Source organism: Myotis daubentonii, chromosome 16, assembly GCF_963259705.1.
Source record: "Myotis daubentonii chromosome 16, mMyoDau2.1, whole genome shotgun sequence".
Lineage (NCBI taxonomy): Eukaryota > Metazoa > Chordata > Mammalia > Chiroptera > Vespertilionidae > Myotis > Myotis daubentonii.
This window is the reverse complement of record NC_081855.1, coordinates 19,775,418-19,793,644: the sequence shown is the minus strand read 5'-3', so window position 1 is coordinate 19,793,644 and position 18,227 is coordinate 19,775,418. Positions and strand designations below refer to the sequence as shown.

The window sequence follows — 18,227 nt, the reverse complement described above, 5'->3', positions numbered from 1 at the left end:
CAGAAGTCACCTCCCTCCTTCTGCTGCCTCTGGGTTTGGGGGAACTTTCTTAAAAAAATCATACTTAGGGTCAAGTCCAAGCATCGAGGCCTGGTCTGGGTCCTGCCCTCTTTGCTGAGAAACCAAGGGGGTGGTTGGGGTAAATACCAGTTGGACCTCACTCTCGTGGGGACAGGGAGTGGCCGGTGACACCAAAGAGGGGCAGGACAGGAGGGTGGCTCGCTCATGGGGACCCCCACCCTCGGACCCCACCGTCCTTTCTATTTGTTTACTTGGTGGTGGCAGCCTGTCTGGTCTTGTTCGCCGTCTGACTGTTCCTGTGTGTACCTCTCAGTATTGTCCGTGGCGGGTGGATCTGTGGGGGAAAGGGTTTCTACCCCTCATGGCTGCCTTGTACAAAATCCGTTAGAAAAGAACATGTCGACTATCAGATTTCTAACGAGACAAAAACAGCATTATGGAGTTAAAAGATTTTTACAACGGGTCTTGATTTTGATGTGAGCTGGTTTTTAACTCTCAAACGTTGTCACTTAAATAAAAACCTTATTTGCCTTTAAAATGTGCTTTGCTCTGAATGAAGCTGAGAAACCTGTGGCTGTTACTCCTGCTCTCCCTGAGCAGGGGGCTGGCTGGATGAGGTGGAGGGAAGTGGGGAGGACGAGGGGAACAAAACCTGGCCCCAGGACAGACCAGAATGGCACAGGGCGGGGGGGGGGGGGGGTTGTTACAGAGAAGAGATGTCAAATACAGAAAGTCTTTTTTTTTTTTTTTTTTTTAATGATGAAAGAAAATATTTCATTATTTCCCATAGATGTACTGCTGGTACATCGAGAAAACCATTATTTTGGGTTTATTTTATACATGGTTATATTGCTGAACTCTCCTATTCATTCTTTCAAAAAATTACCTTTATTGTTGAAAGTATTACAGATGTCCCCCCTTTTCCCCCATTGATCCCCTTCTCCCCACACCCCCAGGCCCTCACCACACTATTGTCTGTGTCCATGGGCTATGCACATGTGCATATAAGTTCCGTGGTTAATCCCTCCCACCCCCGGCCTTCTCTCTGAGACTCCCTCAATCTGTCAGAGTCTTATTATGGAAAAGCAACATTATGGAGGGAAGTTATGCCCTGATTTCTTTCTAATAAAATGACAAAGCAGATTTCTTAAATAATTTACAAAGGGCAGAAATTGCTGAGCTGTGCTACTCCTCGCTGCCACCCACAGTGCCCAGCGCTGAGAACATAAATGGGTACCCGTAGGCCCCGGGTCTCAGAGCCTGGATCTCTCCCATCCCTCCTTTTGGGGCAGGCACGGGAGCTGTGCACCCAGAAGCCGGGTCTGCGGGGAGCCACCTCCTGCGCTGTGACAGGCGGTCTCTGCGGGGCTCAGATGTGGTCCGAGCAGGAGAGCAGAGGCCCCTGACCAGCCCCCACCTGGGCCTCTGCTTGTCAGGTCCTTGTCAGCAGTGGCCCAGGGGCACTGCCAGCTCCTGGGGGCTTCCTCCCGGAGCTCAAGGGTGCAGAGGTATGGATCCCACGTGTGGGGGTGTGGGGGTCAGGTATGGCTCACTTCCTGCAAGAAGGAGCTCTCTTCTTGCCCCTCATTGTGCTTCAGGGGGGTGGGGGGGAGTGAGGACACCAGAGCCTTCCCCCAGAATGAGGAGCTGGAAGGTGGTGGGTCAGTGAGGTCAGCAGCTCAGGTCCGAGCTGGTAGGAAGATGGCACGCTGCCCACTCTGCGGGGTGTCAGCTCTGTGGGTTTCTCCAGGAGACTCAGTTCTTTAACGCGCCTCCAAATCTGCACACGCGCTCATGTAGGAGGAGGAGAGGAGGAAGAGGACGCTGGGAAAGATGCTTGGGCGGAAAGATGCTCGGGAGGAGGGCATCACCTGAAGGGCACTCCATCAGTCTCGAAGGAGAGAAACGGCCATGTCAGCGCTAGAGATGGGGAAGCAGGAGAGACAGGCCATTGGGTGCGGCAGGCTCCGAGGGCCCTCCCAGCCTGGACTAGGCAAGACCAGACCCGGCAACATGGTGGGAACTTGGCACACTCGGCATATAGTCGAAGCTCGCAGGGCCACCTAGGAGCCCGTCATGGCCATGTATGCCCAAATGGCCCCAAGTTAGGGCAGCTCCAGACCTGGGCTCTGCCCTCAGAATGGGGTCCTGAGCAGACAGACCAGGAACTCCAAGCAGCCACCCAGCGTTTCCCAATTCCATGGGTGGGCAGGGCATAAGGGAGCCGTGGGGAGTGTTGGTGGCAGGGCAGGTCTTCAGGAGCCTGGGGAAGTTCCAGGTAGTGGACACGTGTGGCGGCCTGAGGCCCAGAAAGCCACGAATCTCCAGGGTGCATCCTCAACTGCCGCCCAATCTACGTCTTTTATGTCCCCTCATGTTGCAGACGAAGAGACTGAGGCTGACATGGGGAGGGACTGGCCAGGGTCATACAGTGGTCAGAGCCAGAACGAGAGGCCTGCCTGAAAAGGGGGACCCTGCCAGCCCCTTTGCTTGGGAGGATGGCTGCCAGCTTACCTCTCTTCAGCCGCAATGGCCTCGTCCAGCTCCTGGGACAGCTTCTGGAGACGCTGGATTCCTGCCCCCACGGGCTCCAGGTCACTGTCGGATTCACTGAACAGAAGGAAAGGCCACAGGCACCAGGGACTAGTTGGAAACCTGTGGCAGGTGCCTCCTTCCTGCCCCTCCCCCCCCCCAACCAGCACTGCAGCCTGGGGCCATCACCCAGACCCTCGTTCCAGGAAGTGACATCAGAGCACCTTGGAGCAGCTGGCAGAGAACAGATGGGTCAAGGCTCATGGGGTCAAGGCCAAGGGCAGGAGATCTTGCAGAAAGGTGAGCCCTGCTGTTTCCCACTTGAGTCTCAGGCTCCAGGTGGTGTTAAAACTGGCTTGTAGGCTCACTAGGAGGCTTGGGAGAGTGATACAGGCAGAGCTAAGCTCCCCTTCCTTTTATAGATGGGTAACTAAGGCCTTGAAGACTTCCCCGGGTCCCTGGCTAGTGGGGTGCAGAGCTGGCCAGAACACGGATGTGACTCAGCTCAGGGTGCCCCTGGTTCCAGGGAGCCCCTGGAGGGGCCCTTAGTGTTTTGGGGGGCCAGGCACTCTTCCACTTACCTGGGGGAACAGAGGGGCTCTGTAGAGGAGTAGGGGCTCCGGAAGGCGGCCTCCCTCCTGGACCTCCGCAGAGGGTGGGCACGTGGGCCCATCTGGGTGGAGCGGCGGTGACGCTCCCACCCCCAGGGGCCCAGAGTTGAGCGGGCAGGGCCGGTTCCAGAAAGCCGGGTGCTCCTCTGGCTCAGGCTGCGAGCTGGGGGGCTACCGCCCTTCTGTGTCTCTCTCGTCCTCCTCCTGGCTTTCACCTGGGTTTCCACCAGCCACTTGGTGCCACTTTGGCAGGACTCCTGGATTCTCTGATGGGTACATGGGAGTGTGAGCACAGACAAGCTAAGGGCCACCCTCGTCTCCAAGCCATACCTCCGCCCCCTCCACCTTCCAGCCGTCCTACGCACACAAGCAGCTTGGTCTCAAGCGTGAGGGATGTGGGTGATGCCACTGCAGGGAGCCAGCTCAGAGCCCCAGGTATGAGTGGTCTGCAGCAGAACCGCTCCGGCTCACAGAGCCTCCAGGCGCCTAAGAACAAGCCCTCTTTCGAACACAGACTGACCCGGAGACTGAAGAGCAAAGCCTGACCCCCAGGACACTATCATTTGTCCCCCTGCTTCTGGTCGTACTCTGTTCCACCCTCCACACTGATGCACAGAGATCCCTCTCAAGGGCAGTTCTGGTCATGACACTGCACTGCTCAGTGCCCTCCCACAGCTGCTCATCACCCACAGGGCCAAGCCCTAACTCTCGGGCCTTTCACTCCGCTGGGAGACGGCTGTGAAGGCTCTTCCTCAGCGAGAGGAAACCAGAGTCCAGAGTCACGTTAGGTGAGTTATGTGCCCTTGGGCAGGCTGCCTGGTTTCATCCCCGATCCCTGGGCATAAAACATGGGGTTCTTCTAGACAAGGACTAACATTTGGCTCAGACACCTCTCTACAAAGGGTCCCCAAAACATCTCCCTGGTCCCATATCTTCAGATTCCCAGTCAGATATGAAGAAGGGCCCCCTCCCGCCCCCAGTTCTCCCCTTGGAGGTCTATTCACTCCCATGGCCTCTGTCCTTTCTAGGTGACACCTCCATGCCTCTCCAACTCTAGGTTTGAAGACACATCCACTTGGAAGGTCCACAGGCACCTCACACCCAACATAAGGGACATCTTCGTGCCCACACATCTCATCTGACACCTCAGCCTCCCAAATCGACCTTCTGAGCAGCTCTTGAGGCTGTTCACTCCTCTGCAAGGCCAGGCCCTCAGCGCCCCCTCATGGGAGAATCTGCTCCTAACCCCCTTCTATCTAACTCACCAACTAGCTAAAGAACAGGTTCTAGTATGCTAATTAGACCTGGTGCCCACCCTGCTGTAAATTCTTCCCACTGGTTCCCAAGGCCACCAGTCTCTCTTGGGAGTGCCCACACACCCTTGGCACACTGAGCCCCCTCTCACTGCCCCACCTTGCTCTCTCTCTTCAGCTTTCCACCTCCCTCTGCTCTGGGTCTGGGCTCACACTACTTCCCCTGTCACATGCTCCTCATTCTCCTTTCCTGGGTGAATTCCATGGAATCACCTCACCTGGGAAGCCTTCACTGACTAAGCTAGTTTTTGGTGTCCTCCCATCATTAGCCACTGGCTTACAATCTCCATCACAATACAGCTCTATTATCTTGTAGAGTGAGGATGTTTTCTCCATGGCACTGTTTTCATTCCCTCGCTCAACTATTTGTTGAGCACCTACTATGTGCCAGGAACTGTTTGGGTGCTGGGAACACAGCAACGAACAAATCAAAGTCCTTGTCTTCATGGAGTCTATGTTCTTGGGGGCTCCTTAGGGCAGCCGTTGACCTGGACCTGGCCAGCATTACCTGGGACACGGCCCCCAAGGCGTTCTTAGCTGAGCGAGCTGCAGCCTGGAGGCCCTGCTGCTCTGGCTCTGGGGTTTCCAGGCGTTTCCAGGAGGGGCCCGCCCCTAGGTTGAGGCTGACTGCTCTCAGGGGCAGCCTCCTTTGGAACTGTCTGCAGAGCGAGCCCAGGGCTCCGCCGGAGGCCTCCAGATGGCCAGCTGCAGGTTGCAGCTCATCGCTCTCCTCCAGCTGCTGGTGGTCCTGGAGAGATCTCCTGCGCATGGACGTGCTCACGCCGGGCCACCGAGAGGCCATCTGTCTGTTCTGTTCACCAGACCCTGGGAAGAGGTCAAAAGGCAGGTCAGCAAGCCATCCATTCCCAGGCTCCACAGAGACCTGGGTACAAGGGAAGAGATGGGATGGAGGCCCATGGGGTGGGTGGATGGCTTAGGCTGGGAGGGAGCCACCCTGGGTGCGGGAGGAGAATGCTTCCTGAAGGGCAGGGTGTGGTCAGCGATGCCCGGAAGAGGGCAGAGGCTGAACAAGCCTGGTCAGCATTTCCTGCGGTCCCTTGCTGTGTCTAGAACAGCTGTTTTTTCATCCCAGCCTCAGGCGGGGAGGGAGGCAGGGTCGGGAGCGGCCCTCCTTGAGCCTCAGCAAGGGGCCCAGCGCCGGATCAGCGCCTCCCACAACCCGCCCTGACACAGCGAGCTCCCACCCAGACCCTGGTCGCCTGGCCAGAGCCCCCGATTTCCACCCTGCAACCCCCAGATGCCCACATGCATGCCTGTCCTAACTAGACACCCCCTCACCCCATCGCCTCTGGTCTCTTCTCAACAGAGGCCTCGCCACGCCCCGGCCCACACTCACCCCAAAGCTCCCACGCCTGCGAGATGCGGAGCACAGATGCACCTCGCCCACCCCGGCCGATTTGAAACTCGGCGCGGATCCGCCCCCTGCCCGTCCTCGCAGCTGATTGGCCCCTTCCCCTCCTCGCTGTCGCGCCGGGGATCCTATTGGCTCTTTGCTCTCGCGGCCGTGAGTCCGGCTCTCAGATTTGCCGGCTCGTCCCCATTCATGCTCGGGACCCCCGCGGGCTGGGCTCCGCGTGAATCGGCCCCTTTGTGTCCGCAGGTCCCGCCCAGGCCCCGGGCCGGCCCCTCCTCCAACTACCGCGGCTCTGGCCGGCCTTACTGGGCGGTGCGGAGGCGGGCCCGGGCTCCAGGCTCCTCTCCCGCTCCGCCTGGAGCGTCCAGGGGTTTTGTCACAAAGAGTTCCCCTGGGGGTTTGGTTTCAAACTTCCCTCACGACCCTCTGCTGCCCCGAGACAAAGCGCTGCGCTTCTGTGTTCCCCGGACTCGCCATCCACATCCTGCCCCGAAAACCCGTCCTGGAAAGCGGGCAGATGGGAGTGCGCCTCCGCTCCGCCGCCGGTTAAGCACCCTGCCCCCGGCTCACTGACCCCGTCCCTCTCTCCGGTTGAATGCCCCCCTCCCTGCCCTTAGCATCCAAACCAGCTAAAATATGGCATTTAGAAAGCCCCCCCCCCCGTCCTCCCTCCCTCCCTCCCTTTACAGGGGACCTCAAAGCCGCACTGGCCTCGCCACCCCTGGGGTTCCTAGCTGCCATCTTCATCGGGTCTCCCTCCCACTCCTCACCCCTGTGGCCACTCTCTTGCTGGTGGGCTCCCTGAAGCTCTGTCCTTAGCCTCATCTTCATCTCTGGGTGATCACACCCACTTCTCCGGCCTCAGTTATCTGCCCCCGCCCCCCCCCCCCCCCCCCAGTGGAATGGTGAGAACCATGAACACATATGGGGCACTTACTATGCACCAAGTACCTGTGTTCCAAGCACTTTATACTATGGACCCATTTGACCCTCCTTGCAGCCTGTGACTAGATGAGGAGACTCGGGTACAGAGAGAGGTTAGGTTGGTTCCCGATTTCCCTCAGTTAGTAGGTAGCAGGGACAAGGATACAAGCTATGCCGGTCCGGGGTCCATGTGCCTCACCACCACACCACACTGCCTCTTCTCAGCCTGCACCTCTCCCAGACAGGAATATCTCACCACCTCCTGGATACCAACTCCTGGGCACTGCAGGCACCTTAAACCACCACCCCAACAAACATCACCCTGTGTCTCCCAGGCCCCGCTCCGGCCCCAAGTCCCCTCTCTCATGTCTTTCCAAACACCTACTGGTGTCTGAGAGATTAAACACTGTGCTAAAAATAGGCCACCACCCTGGCCGGTGTGGCTCAGTTGGTTGGGCGTTTTCCTAGGCACTGAAAGGTTGCTGGTTTGATTCCAGGTCAGAACGCATGCCCAGATTGTGAGCTCGATTCCTGGTAGGTGGCGTGCAGGAGACAGTCCATCATTGTTCTGCTTTCATATCGATGCTTCTCCCTCTCCTCCTCTCCCTTCCTCTCTCTAAAAATCAATTTCAAAAAAGTTAGAAAAACCCAAAACTATAATAATAAAAGTGTAACATGCTGATCAGACCAGACGTCCTTCCGGACATCCTTCCAGATGACCTTCCGGACGAAGCCGGGCCTGCAAGGGAAGCCCGGTCCCGGGTGCCTGCTGGTGGCCGGAGGGAAGCCTGGATCCTGGGTGCCAGAGGGAAGCCGGTGCCAGCAGCTGGGGGAAGGAAGGCCTATTCTTGCACGAATTTCATGCATTGGGCCTCTAGTCTATACTAATAAAAGGTAATATGCTAATTAGACTGGATCGACCAGACATCTTCTGGACGTCTGACTTCCTTCTGGACAAAGCCACAGTGGTGGGGGCCAAGGCAGAGGTGGTTAGGGGCAATCAGGCTGACAGGGGAGGGCAGTTAGGAGCGATCAGATTGGCAGGCAGGAGAGCAGTTAGGAGCCAGCAGTCCTGGATTGTGAGAGGGATGTCCGGCAGTCAGACATCCCCCGAGGGGTCCCAGATTGGAAAGGGTGCAGGCTGGGCTGAGGAACACCCCCCTACCCCCTGTGCATGAATTTTGTGCACCAGGCCTCTAGTATATATATATATATATATATATATATATATATATATATATATATATATATATATAAAGAGCCACAAAGTCAATGAAACAGATGAATCCTTACCTTAATGGAGCTCAAATCTAGTGTTTGGGGTGTGATGGACATTAATGAATCAAGTTATCAACAATCAATTAATCAAACACAATTATGACAAAAATATGTCATTTAAAGCTGAGACCTAGAGAATGAGTCAACCAAGCAAAGAATGTGTGTGTTTGAGTGTGTGTGTGTCTTCTTGCCCCGGGAATACCATGTTCAAGGGGACCAGTATGTAGCTCACACACACACATGCAACTGAAACAAACTTCTCCTGAAACAATACTTGACTATGTGTGCTATCTTTTGACATTTTACCTATTTTGCTGTTGAAAAGGCTGGTGACAGCTCACCACAGTGATTTTACAATGGTCACTGCTCCCGTTCACCGTTCACCTTGTTCCCTGGTTGAGTTGTTTTCCAGCCTCGGAAGTTCCCCAGCCTGCTTATGCCACTCGTATTTGTCATTGTAATCAGGAGATTTAATTCATGTCCTTTATCAATGAAACACAGGGAGAAAAGCAAGTGTTATTATTTTTAGGAAAACTGAGCTGAAAGTGTGGGAAAGACTAGCGAGAGTGAAACCCTTCCACACAAGGACCTCAAATGGGGTCCTCTTGCTGCAATTGCCTGTCAGTAGCGGCCGCAATGCCTGGCACTTCATGTTCAGCGATACAACAGCTTATATCTGTCCAGCCCCTAGCATGCGTCTGCCAAGTGCATTTCTTTATTCTGCCTTAATCCTCCCGGCAACTCTATGCAGTAGATACGATTTGTATTCCCAATTACAGATGACAACACAGGGATTCAGATGGTGCAGTATCTTGCTCAGGGCGGAACAGAGTCTGAAGCACGGGTGTCTGACTCCGACATCTGAATTCCTAGCCTTTGGTTCCATGGTCTCATTGAGCCTCAGGAAGGAATGAGTGAAGGCCCTCCCTGCCTGGGCGTTTCACCCTTTCCCCAGGACCATAACTGGCAGGCTAGGTGAAGGAAGAGCAGTTTCCATGGCAATGAGAAAGGGAGGAAGAAACATTTGCTTCTCAATGAGAAGGCTCTCTCCCTCTGCCTTTGCGGGAAGCGGTGGAGCCAGGGGCAGGGTGCGGGGTGGAGGATGTGCTGAGGTGAGCAGGCCCCAGATGGAGGTGGAGGGTGGGGGGTGCAGGGCTCCTGCTCCTCCTGGTAAAGAGGAAACCCAATCAGCTGTCCCAGGCTGAGGCTTTCTGGGGTCCAGCCCCACCCCTGCCCAGCCCTGCCCTGGGGGCTTCCTGTCCAACAGCAGAGCTTCCCCAGTTTCCTTGTCCTGGGGACTGTCAGTCTGAGCGAAGCAGCAGACTTTAAACTGTGCAAAATCCCACGGGTGGGAAGTGCAAGGGGCGGCGAGGGGAGGGAAAGGGGCAGGACCCACATCGGAGCTGGGGTCAGAGCAGGCTGCCCTTGGCATATGTAGGCTGCTGTCGCTAAGGAGGTAGGGGACAGTGAGAGGGGATGAGCGGATGCTGGGAGCCGGAGACTGCCAGGACCCAGGGCCAGAGAGGCTGAGCGAGAGGGAGGGCAGGGGCCTGGGCGGTAAGAGCCAGGAGCGCAGGGCTCCTTGGCAGGAAGGAGCTTAGGATTTGCCCGGAGGCAGTGGGGAGCCTTATTGAAGAGGGCAGTGGGGTTATTGGAGTTGCATTTTAAGTCCATTAGGAGGTTAGTTTGGGGGCCACAGGGTGGCTGGGGGGTCTGTCTGGAGGCTGAGGCCCGAGCACCTCATTCTTCTCAGCAGTGAAACCGAAACCACTGGCATCAGTTGTAACACCCCCTTCCCTCAGGCCGCCCCCCCACCTCCCACCCCTGCCACCCAGGGGCCCAATCTATCAGTCTACCTCCTCTCGGTAACTCTGGACCCCAGTGTGTGCCCTTTGACCCTTCTACACAGGGAAGCCATTGAAACAGTGGGAGAGGTTTAAGTGTGAGGCATGATTAGAGCCTTTCCTACCCATGTGAATTATGTCACAAACAGAAACATGTTTAAACCATGAGGCTCAGTATGATGAATACTGAGAAAGCAAACCCTCATATAACTGTCACCCAGGACATTGGCAGGACCACACCCCTGCTGCGTGCCCCCACTCCCTCCCTGGACTATATGGTGATCACTTTTATTTTCCTTTGTAGTTTTTCATCTAAGAGTTCATCTTACCTCCGATGCTCTGGGTTGCTGTGTGTCCAAGAAAGGATGGGACAGAAGAGGAGGATCTCTGCCCCCCACCCTGACTCCCTGCCCCCAGAGAGGACTGGAGCTGGGCCCTCAGGAAGCGGGGGTCTGAGCACTAGGTGGGAGGAGTCTTGGAGGGGGTCTGACTTGCTGCCTCAGTCTGGGCTCCTGGGCCCAGACCAGTTGGCCCAGGCTGGGCTTCCTCTATGCCAGCCGCTAAGGGAAACTTTCAGGGGTGCTGGGTTTCGGGGTTCCATTCACTGCTCAAGGGAGGCCTCTCAACTTCCAGGAGAGGGAGGCAGGAAAGAGTGATTTTCCCATTTCAGTTGGGAAAACGGAGTTAGGGATAGGAGACACCTAAAGCCACAAGGTCAGCCCTTCGCATGCAGCTCTGCCTGGCTCACCCGCACTCCCATCCCTCCCTGTGGCAGGGTCTGTCCCATCTCTAGGAAAGAGGTCAGCCGGGGTCCAGCAGAGAAAGGTTTTGCGTTGCCAGAAAGAATCCTCATCACCCTCAGGACCTTGGAAAGACCAGGTAAAAACTTGAATCTGCCACAAGGTGGCGCCAGACACCAACTCTTTACATGATTTTTCACTTGGGAGCAGAAAGGGGATCCCTGATACTCCCAATAAGCTCTGCGGATTCCCCCCAAAAAGGAGGGGAGACCCCCGCTGCCCCCAGCCAGACATGGCAGGAGAAGCTGGAATGGGGCTGGGGAGGGCTCCTCAAATTCATCCAAGCTGCCCTGCTTTCATACCGTTGCAGTGTTCTCCCAACTAGAAACCCGCCAGCCCTCTCCCTCCACAATGTCACGTCCTGTCCTCCTGGGGGTGGATAGGGTTTGGGGAGGAGAGGAGGGAGAAATAGGAACCACCCAGTCCACAGGGCCCGGCCTGGGGTTCAAAGAGACTAAGAACCTGAGACCAGGGCCACCACCAGGGACAGGCAGGGCGAGGGGCTTTGGGTCAGTCTCTCCTTTTCTCCTTCGGTGGCCCGAGTCCTCACTACTGCTCGCTCCCTCAATGCTGTCTTCTTTAAGAAGGCTCCAGCCGACTCCCTCTCTTCCAGATGTGGGACAAAACCAAAGCTGATGCAATAATGTGTCAGGCCCGGGTTCCCATCCCCGAGAGAAGCAGTGGATGGATGGGGCAGAAGGCTGGGTTGCCAGGGAGTGGCCCTGAGGGAGGAGCAGCCTGGAACCAGCATGGGGCACCACCCTGCCTCACTCCTCTAATTCGCTCCCCTCCCCTCCCCAGCAGGGCAAATCCCGGGTTTTAGCCTGAGCGCCTTCCTTTGGTGAGATTATATCAGCCCAGGCTGGACAGCTCCCGCAGCCATGGATGCCGCTCTGCTCCTGAACGTGGAAGGGATCAAGAAGACCATTCTGCACGGGGGCCTGGGGGAGCTCCCAAACTTCATCACCGGAACTCGAGTGAGTGGGGCCCCCTCCCCCCTCCCCGGCCATGGCAGCCTCTGCAGCCCGCTGGCCACACTGCACTGCAGACAGGTCTCAGCTTTGCCAAAAATGGCCAGGCAGGCCCTTCCTGGGATTGTGAGCCCTGAGGCATCTGAACGGGTGTCTATTCGCTGGGCATTTTGGTACTTGGCAAATTAAAAGCATGGGATGGGGGACGGTCTTTGGGAGTTTTCGGGAGCCCCAGATGTTGAGTGAGAAGGTGAGAAGGAGGGGCTCTCCCGGATCGTGGTGTTTGGCCACAAGTCTCTGGTGGCTCCCCTGGGTGATGGGCTGTGTCTGGGGCCTCAGACCGAGGGCTGATTTAAGGAAGGACATCCTGACCCAACAGAGCTCTCAAGAGTGGGACAAGGGTCATTTATGGGGGAGGGGGTTCCTCATCCCTGGGGGAGTGCAGGCGGGCGGGGGTGCTCTGGGGGGTCTGAGGCATCTGATGAGCTGGGGAGCGGACCCTGAGGCCAGCCCTGAGAGTCGGTGACAGAGGGGTGGCACCTGCTGGGCCTCGGAAGGTGCGTCTAGACCAGGGCCCACTCTCTCGGGGACCAGGTGACCTTCCATTTCCGCACCATGAAATGCGACGAGGAGCGGACGGTGATCGACGACAGCAAGCAGGCGGGGCAGCCCATGCACCTGATCATCGGGAACATGTTCAAGCTGGAGGTCTGGGAGCTCCTGCTGACGTCCATGCGGGTCCGCGAGGTGGCGGAGTTCTGGTGTGACACCATCGTAAGTGGGCCAGGCCGGCCCAGACCCTGGGCTGATTTCTACGGGGCCAGCCACCCACTCTGTGTGTTTCAGGGCTGCTGTGTCTCAGGAAGGGGGGGCCTAAAACAGCACTCCCTGAAGTGACGGTGTCGCGGCTGGCTGGAGAAATGGGGGTGTGAGGAATAAAGCAGGCAAAGTTCCTGGCCTTCAAGGAACTGGACTTCTGGAGGAGGAGCAGACACCTAAGCACACACAGGGCGGGGCAGCCAGCGCTTTAGGGCCACAGGAGAGGGGCCCGCGGACTGCCTTGGGGTTTTAGGGGAACTTCTTCAAGAAGGTGCCACTGAGCTGGGTCTTGAAGGATGAGTAGGAGTTCGCCAGGTCTAGAAGTGGGACGAGAGGCAGCACCCGGCCAGGAAGGGTGAAAGGCGTGGCAGGTTTCATTTGGGGGGCCCCTCTCTTTTATGGGGCAGCTCCTCACTTCATCATTCAGTTTTGGAAAAGCTAAGCCATCCGTGGGGCAGGCATGTCTATTTGACCAAGACCTTAAGAGGCCTGTTTTCCCCTAGCAGTTGCTGCTTGTCAGCCCCTGCAGAGCCCTTTGCTTGGACAGTCTCTCCAGGCCAGGGGCCTCCCTGCGTCTCCTCCCTCCCCTAAACCAGAGGGGCTCTTGGAGCTTCTGCCCTGAAATACATCCCTCCTTGTTCCGCCCTGATCCCCACTCCTTAGGGAGGGTGCTGGCCTCTGGGAATTTTTGCTGGTGCGGTCTTATGAGGCCAGAGGCTGCAAACTAAAGTCCCACTGGGAGCCAGGAGCTTGCTGACTGGAGGTCGCCTGCTCCCAGCTCCCACTGGGCAGGCGAGTGGATAGTCTGAGTTTTTGAGACAAGCGTGTACACTCTCTCAGTGTTTAAATGTTGGCAACTAATCTACAGAAGTCCTCACCAAAGGAGGGGTGAAGCATCCCAGTGTGGGAGCTGAGTGAGGCCTGGGGCGTGACTGCCAGGGTGGATAGAGCCCCTCAGGCGGAAGCAGGCTGTCCCAGAGCCCCAGAGAGGGGCGGCGTGGGGAATCCCTGCCGCCATGGGCACAGCCATGGGCTGAGTGAGTCTCCTGGGACTCTGGCTGCCCTGCTGGCTGCAGGGGGGGCGGGGGGAGGCGAGGGGAGGGGGCCCTCTCCCTCCTTCCTCCCTCTGAGGTGCTGCCCGGGTGGTGGTGGGATTCTGGAGTTGTGCCCCTTCTCTGGCCTTTATCTTCCTTTCTGAGACTTTATGCCACTCCTGGTGGCATCCCACAGCCACTGTGCTGACCAGGCCCTGGCAGTAGGTGTCCAGAGGGACAAGGCCTTTGAGGGCCTGTGAGTCAGGGGCCCAGGGCACCTCCTCCCTGTAGGAAGCTGATCCTGGGCCTCTCCCCCGCCGCCCCCCCCCCCCCCCACCGCCCCTCCTCCCCACAGTCCAGCCCTAATCCCAAAGGCTTACACGCCATCTGGTCACCTCTCTCACAGAGAAGCTCAGGGCATTCGGGGCTGACCCCAGCTGGCGGGGGCAGGGAGGGGTGACCTTCATCCTCATGCTGGTGACTTCCCAATAGTGTGGAGCTGCCATGCAGAGCCTGGCAGGGGCCTTGTCAGGACCCAGCCCGAGGAGCGGGGCTCTCAGAGACCATCCTGTGGGGCTTTCCAGTGCCCGGGTGGGGGGGCGGGACGGGGTGTGGGCAGCTAAGGCTAAGGCGCTGGCTTTCCCAGGCTTGTTCTGCCTCAGGGGTGGCAACCCCAGCTCCCCAGGCTGGCCGAGGCTGTGCTGAGCTGGACCTACATCCGCATGATATCACTGAACCCCTGCAACAGCCCCACTACTGGACACGTGCCACCTGGGGTGCCTGGAGCTCGGCGGGCGCCCTGGGCTCACTGCTCACCAGAGCTTGGCCAGGATGCCAACCTGGGCCTCAGGGACCCAGAGCCCTCACTGCTCTCCTCACTCCCCTCCCGCGAGTCCCAGGCTTGGGGGGCTCAGGGCCTCCGTGGGAGAGAAAGTCATTAGCCTGACGACCAGGGCCGCCAGAGGCAGCGCGGCATCGTGGCTCTGGTGTGGCCTCGGGAGCTGGGCTTGGGTCCCGGCTCGGACACTTCCTAGGGGTGTGACCGTAAGCAAGTCACTTAGTCTCTCTGGGCTCCAGGGTCCTCATCTGTAAAAGGGGTTCAGTGGTGCCTCCTTTGCTGAGTCATTTTAAGGACGGAAGGAGCGAACAGATGGAGTGCCTTGCCCGCAGGTACCACAGCTGTTAGTGGGGGGGAGGGGTGTTGGGGCAGGTGGAGGAGGGCCGTGGGATACTGAGGGCTGGGGGGCTGGGAGTGGGCTGCTTGAGGCCCGGCTGAGCAGACAGCCCCGATGCCATCCGCCTGTCTCCCCCAGCACACGGGCGTCTACCCCATCCTGTCCCGGAGCTTGCGGCAGATGGCGGAGGGCAAGGACCCCACCGAGTGGCACGTGCACACGTGCGGGCTGGCCAACATGTTCGCCTACCACACGCTGGGCTACGAGGACCTGGACGAGCTGCAGAAGGAGCCGCAGCCTCTGCTCTTCGTGATCGAGCTGCTGCAGGTGGGGCTCTGCGGTGCGGGGGGGGGGGGGGGGGGCGGGGGGTGAAGGGCTGGCCCAGCATCAGAGAGCGAGGGGTCGTGGGCATCCTGGGAGCCCCACCCCACCGGTCACTGGCCCTCACCCGGAAAGGGCTCATAAACCGCAGGAGAATTCGAACACTCTCCCCCTCCCCCAAAAAGGTACTTTGCCTTTCCCAGGGAAAAGCCCGTTTGGCACCAGGTTTTAAAAATGCCATCTGTTTTCACGCGGAGACATTTTTCTTCTATTGGTTCTCAACTTCCAGTTTTGTCTTCAAAGTTTAGATTCTATCCTCATCCCTGTCCCTGCGGGGTGGGTTCAGACCGGACTCTCCGGAGTGACTGACAGCCCAGGTGATGGGGGTGGGAGCGGGCCAAGCCCGGCAGGACTCGGCTTATGGCCACGGCCGAGGCTCAGCCCAGGGACACGCGTCCCACGGGCCGGTGTGAACAGGGGCGCGGCGTGCGCACTGCCCCGGGCAGCGCTCCCGAGGTGCTCAGCACAGACATTGCGCGGCTGTACCTTTATAACCACAGTTCCCAGCAGATGGCAATGCCGCGTCGTGTTCTAATGGCAGGAGTGTTAGGGCAGCTTCTGGAGGTTGGAAGTAAAGTTGTTGACCAACAGGTGCCTGTGCCTGATTGGCACGGAAGGGTCGGTGAGGGTGGGTCCCTGGGCCGTGACTTCCTTCCCGGGGCACCTCCCTGCGGGAAGTGCAGAGCTGACTTCAGCGGTGCTGGGTCCACCCCCACCCCGGCTCACCTGCACCTCCCGGGCCAGGTGGAGGCCCCGAGCGAGTACCAGAGGGAGACCTGGAACCTGAGCAACGCGGAGAGGATGCAGGCGGTGCCCATCCTTCACGGGGAAGGAAACCGGCTCTTCAAGCTGGGCCGCTACGAGGAGGCCTCCGCCAAGTACCAGGAAGCCATCCTCTGCCTGAGGAACCTGCAGACCAAGGTGGGGGCTGCCCGCCCTGCCATCGGGGGTGGGGGTGGGGGCGGGGGGAGCAGCCCTGTCCGGGCCAGGGCCATGGGAGGGGTGTCACGCTGCAGCCTCCGCTCACGGCAGCCCCTTCCCCACGGGCAGGAGAAGCCCTGGGAGGCGCAGTGGCTGAAGCTGGAGAAGATGATCAACACCCTCACCCTCAACTACTGCCAGTGCCTGCTGAAGAGGGCGGAGTACTACGAGGTGCTGGAGCACACCAGCGACATCCTGCGGCACCACCCAGGTGGGCGGGCGGGGCGGGGCGGCCCGGGGCTGAGACCTCCCTGCCCTCTTCGGTCGCCATCCAGGCGCCTACACTTGCGGCCACCCAGCCGTTCCGCCTGCCCGCCTGTCGCGGGGATGGATGAGCAGAGCTCATTGCACAGGCGTCTCACTGGAACGTGCACCAGGACAGACGCGCAAGCGGCTCCCAGGCCTGTGATGGTGTGGAGCGGAGACAGGCTTTTAAGGAAGGGGCCCTCGATGGAGAGCACACTGGGAGGTGAACACAGTGCTGGACGCACAGGCATGTCAGCGCCGCAGTGCGCATGTGACGCTGGTGTCTGATCTCGTAGGAGCAGCGTCAGACACGTACTGCGCCCGGCACTCAGTCCTCGGCACTCGGCACGCCATTCACCGGTGTCACAGCCGCCCGGGACAGGTGCAGGGGTCGGGCCCGAAGCGTGCACAATCTGGGGAGCCTCTATAACAGCGGTTCTCAACCTGTGGGTCGCGACCCCTTTGGGGATCGAACAACCCTTTCACAGGGGTCGCCTAAGACCATCGGAAAACACATATATAATTACATATTGTTTTTGTGATGAATCACTATGCTTTAATTATGTTCCATTTGTAACAATGAAAATACACCCTGCATATCAGATACTTACTTGACGATTCATAACAGTAGCAAAATTACAGTTATGAAGTAGCCACGAAAATAATTTTATGGTTGGGGGGTCACCACAACATGAGGAACTGTATTAAAGGGTCGCGGCGTTAGGAAGATTGAGAACCACTGCTCTGTAAGAAAAATGATAGAAATTCATGAGTATATAATTAGTTATGAGGACTTGGAAGGGTCTGCACAAAGGTGGGGAGTCATCATCACCCCCATTCTACAGTCAAGGACATGGGCTCAGGTACGGAGACATTAAGGATCCTGGTCAAGGTTAAGGGGTTTGTAAGCTGGTAAGGACCCATGGGTGGGGCTGCCCCTGGGCCGGGGTGGCAGGTCCGGTTCTATCGTCCCTGCAGGCATCGTGAAGGCCTACTATGTGCGGGCCCGGGCTCACGCAGAGGTGTGGAATGAGGCAGAGGCCAAGGCAGACCTGGAGAAGGTGCTGGAGCTGGAGCCGGCCATGCGGAAGGCGGTGCACAGGGAGCTGAGGCTGCTGGAGAGCCGCCTGGAGGAGAAGCGGGAGGAGGAGCGGCTGCGCTGCCAGCACATGCTGGGCTAGGGCGGGGCGCCTCCTGGGGGCGGCGGGCTCCCATCCTGCCTCCCACCAGGGCACCCCCCACCGCGCTGACCCCCCTGTGCCCACCGGACAGCCTGGCAGTGGGCAGCCAGCCATCTGGTTCAGTTGGCCAATGTTTTGGTGTCACATTTTACAGTTTAAAATTAAATTTTAAAATCAAGTTCATACCTACCCCTGGCAAAAATAAAAGCCCAAAGCGTTTATGAATGAGAGTGAGGTTCTTATTTCTAAGCCCAGAGCCAGCGCTTTGGCCCTGGACGTCACCCTTTTGCTCGTTTTCTCTATCTCCAAATAACCTGTACGTCACACTTTCTCCACGCGAGCTCTTACCCCCGGTCACTGGAAAATGGGAATTCAATGCTTGGACGCTTTCTCAGCCCTTCCTTCCCCTTCTCCCCGTTTTGGATAGTGATATTTTCGGCTCTTTGCTTGGTTACTTTTGTAATTTCATCCTCTCCCTCCAGAACTCTCTATCGAAACCCATTGGACTCTCTTCCGTGCAAGTGTGGGCAAAAGTCCATGCAAGGGTGGGCAAAAGTGTGTTTACAGTCCTTCCTATGGCAACAATACAAACACATAATACAATAATCAATCAATAACAAGACAAGAACAAACTGTGCTTCTCGTACTCACAACTGTAAACCTACTTTCGCCCACGCCTGTACAGGTGGAGGGCGCAGCCCCTGGGACCCTTCGCCCACCTCCCACGTCCCCCACCGAGCA

At 57.9% G+C, this 18,227-nt stretch overlaps 2 protein-coding genes across 2 annotated transcripts; one reads left to right on the top strand and one right to left on the bottom strand.

Moving 5' to 3' along the window:
* Positions 1 to 976: 976 nt before the first annotated feature.
* Positions 977 to 5,959, bottom strand: PIMREG (PICALM interacting mitotic regulator). The gene is made up of 5 exons (XM_059669000.1): positions 5,835 to 5,959; positions 4,986 to 5,302; positions 3,135 to 3,430; positions 2,536 to 2,631; positions 977 to 1,941 (listed from the first exon to the last, which is right to left on the bottom strand). Exons 2-5 carry the CDS (start codon positions 5,277 to 5,279, stop codon positions 1,908 to 1,910), a joined length of 720 nt encoding a protein of 239 aa, XP_059524983.1. The 5' UTR covers positions 5,280 to 5,302; positions 5,835 to 5,959; the 3' UTR covers positions 977 to 1,907.
* A 5,554-nt stretch (positions 5,960 to 11,513) lies between these two features.
* On the top strand, positions 11,514 to 17,707 carry AIPL1 (aryl hydrocarbon receptor interacting protein like 1). The gene is made up of 6 exons (XM_059668228.1): positions 11,514 to 11,675; positions 12,264 to 12,443; positions 14,836 to 15,024; positions 15,823 to 15,999; positions 16,129 to 16,270; positions 17,284 to 17,707. The coding sequence occupies exons 1-6, from the start codon at positions 11,580 to 11,582 to the stop codon at positions 17,484 to 17,486; spliced, it is 987 nt and encodes a 328-aa protein (XP_059524211.1). The 5' UTR covers positions 11,514 to 11,579; the 3' UTR covers positions 17,487 to 17,707.
* Positions 17,708 to 18,227: the final 520 nt, after the last annotated feature.

Coding starts and splice junctions, on each gene's coding strand:
- AIPL1 (XM_059668228.1), top strand. CDS start 11,580: ATGGATGCCGCTCTGCTCCTGAACGTGGAAGGGATCAAGAAGACCATT. Junction 12,444..14,835: donor AGTTCTGGTGTGACACCATC/GTAAGTGGGCCA, acceptor TGTCTCCCCCAG/CACACGGGCGTCTACCCCAT. Junction 16,000..16,128: donor TGAGGAACCTGCAGACCAAG/GTGGGGGCTGCC, acceptor CCCCACGGGCAG/GAGAAGCCCTGGGAGGCGCA.
- PIMREG (XM_059669000.1), bottom strand. CDS start 5,279: ATGGCCTCTCGGTGGCCCGGCGTGAGCACGTCCATGCGCAGGAGATCT. Junction 3,431..4,985: donor CCTTGGGGGCCGTGTCCCAG/GTAATGCTGGCC, acceptor TGTACCCATCAG/AGAATCCAGGAGTCCTGCCA. Junction 1,942..2,535: donor GCCATTGCGGCTGAAGAGAG/GTAAGCTGGCAG, acceptor CCCCATCTCTAG/CGCTGACATGGCCGTTTCTC.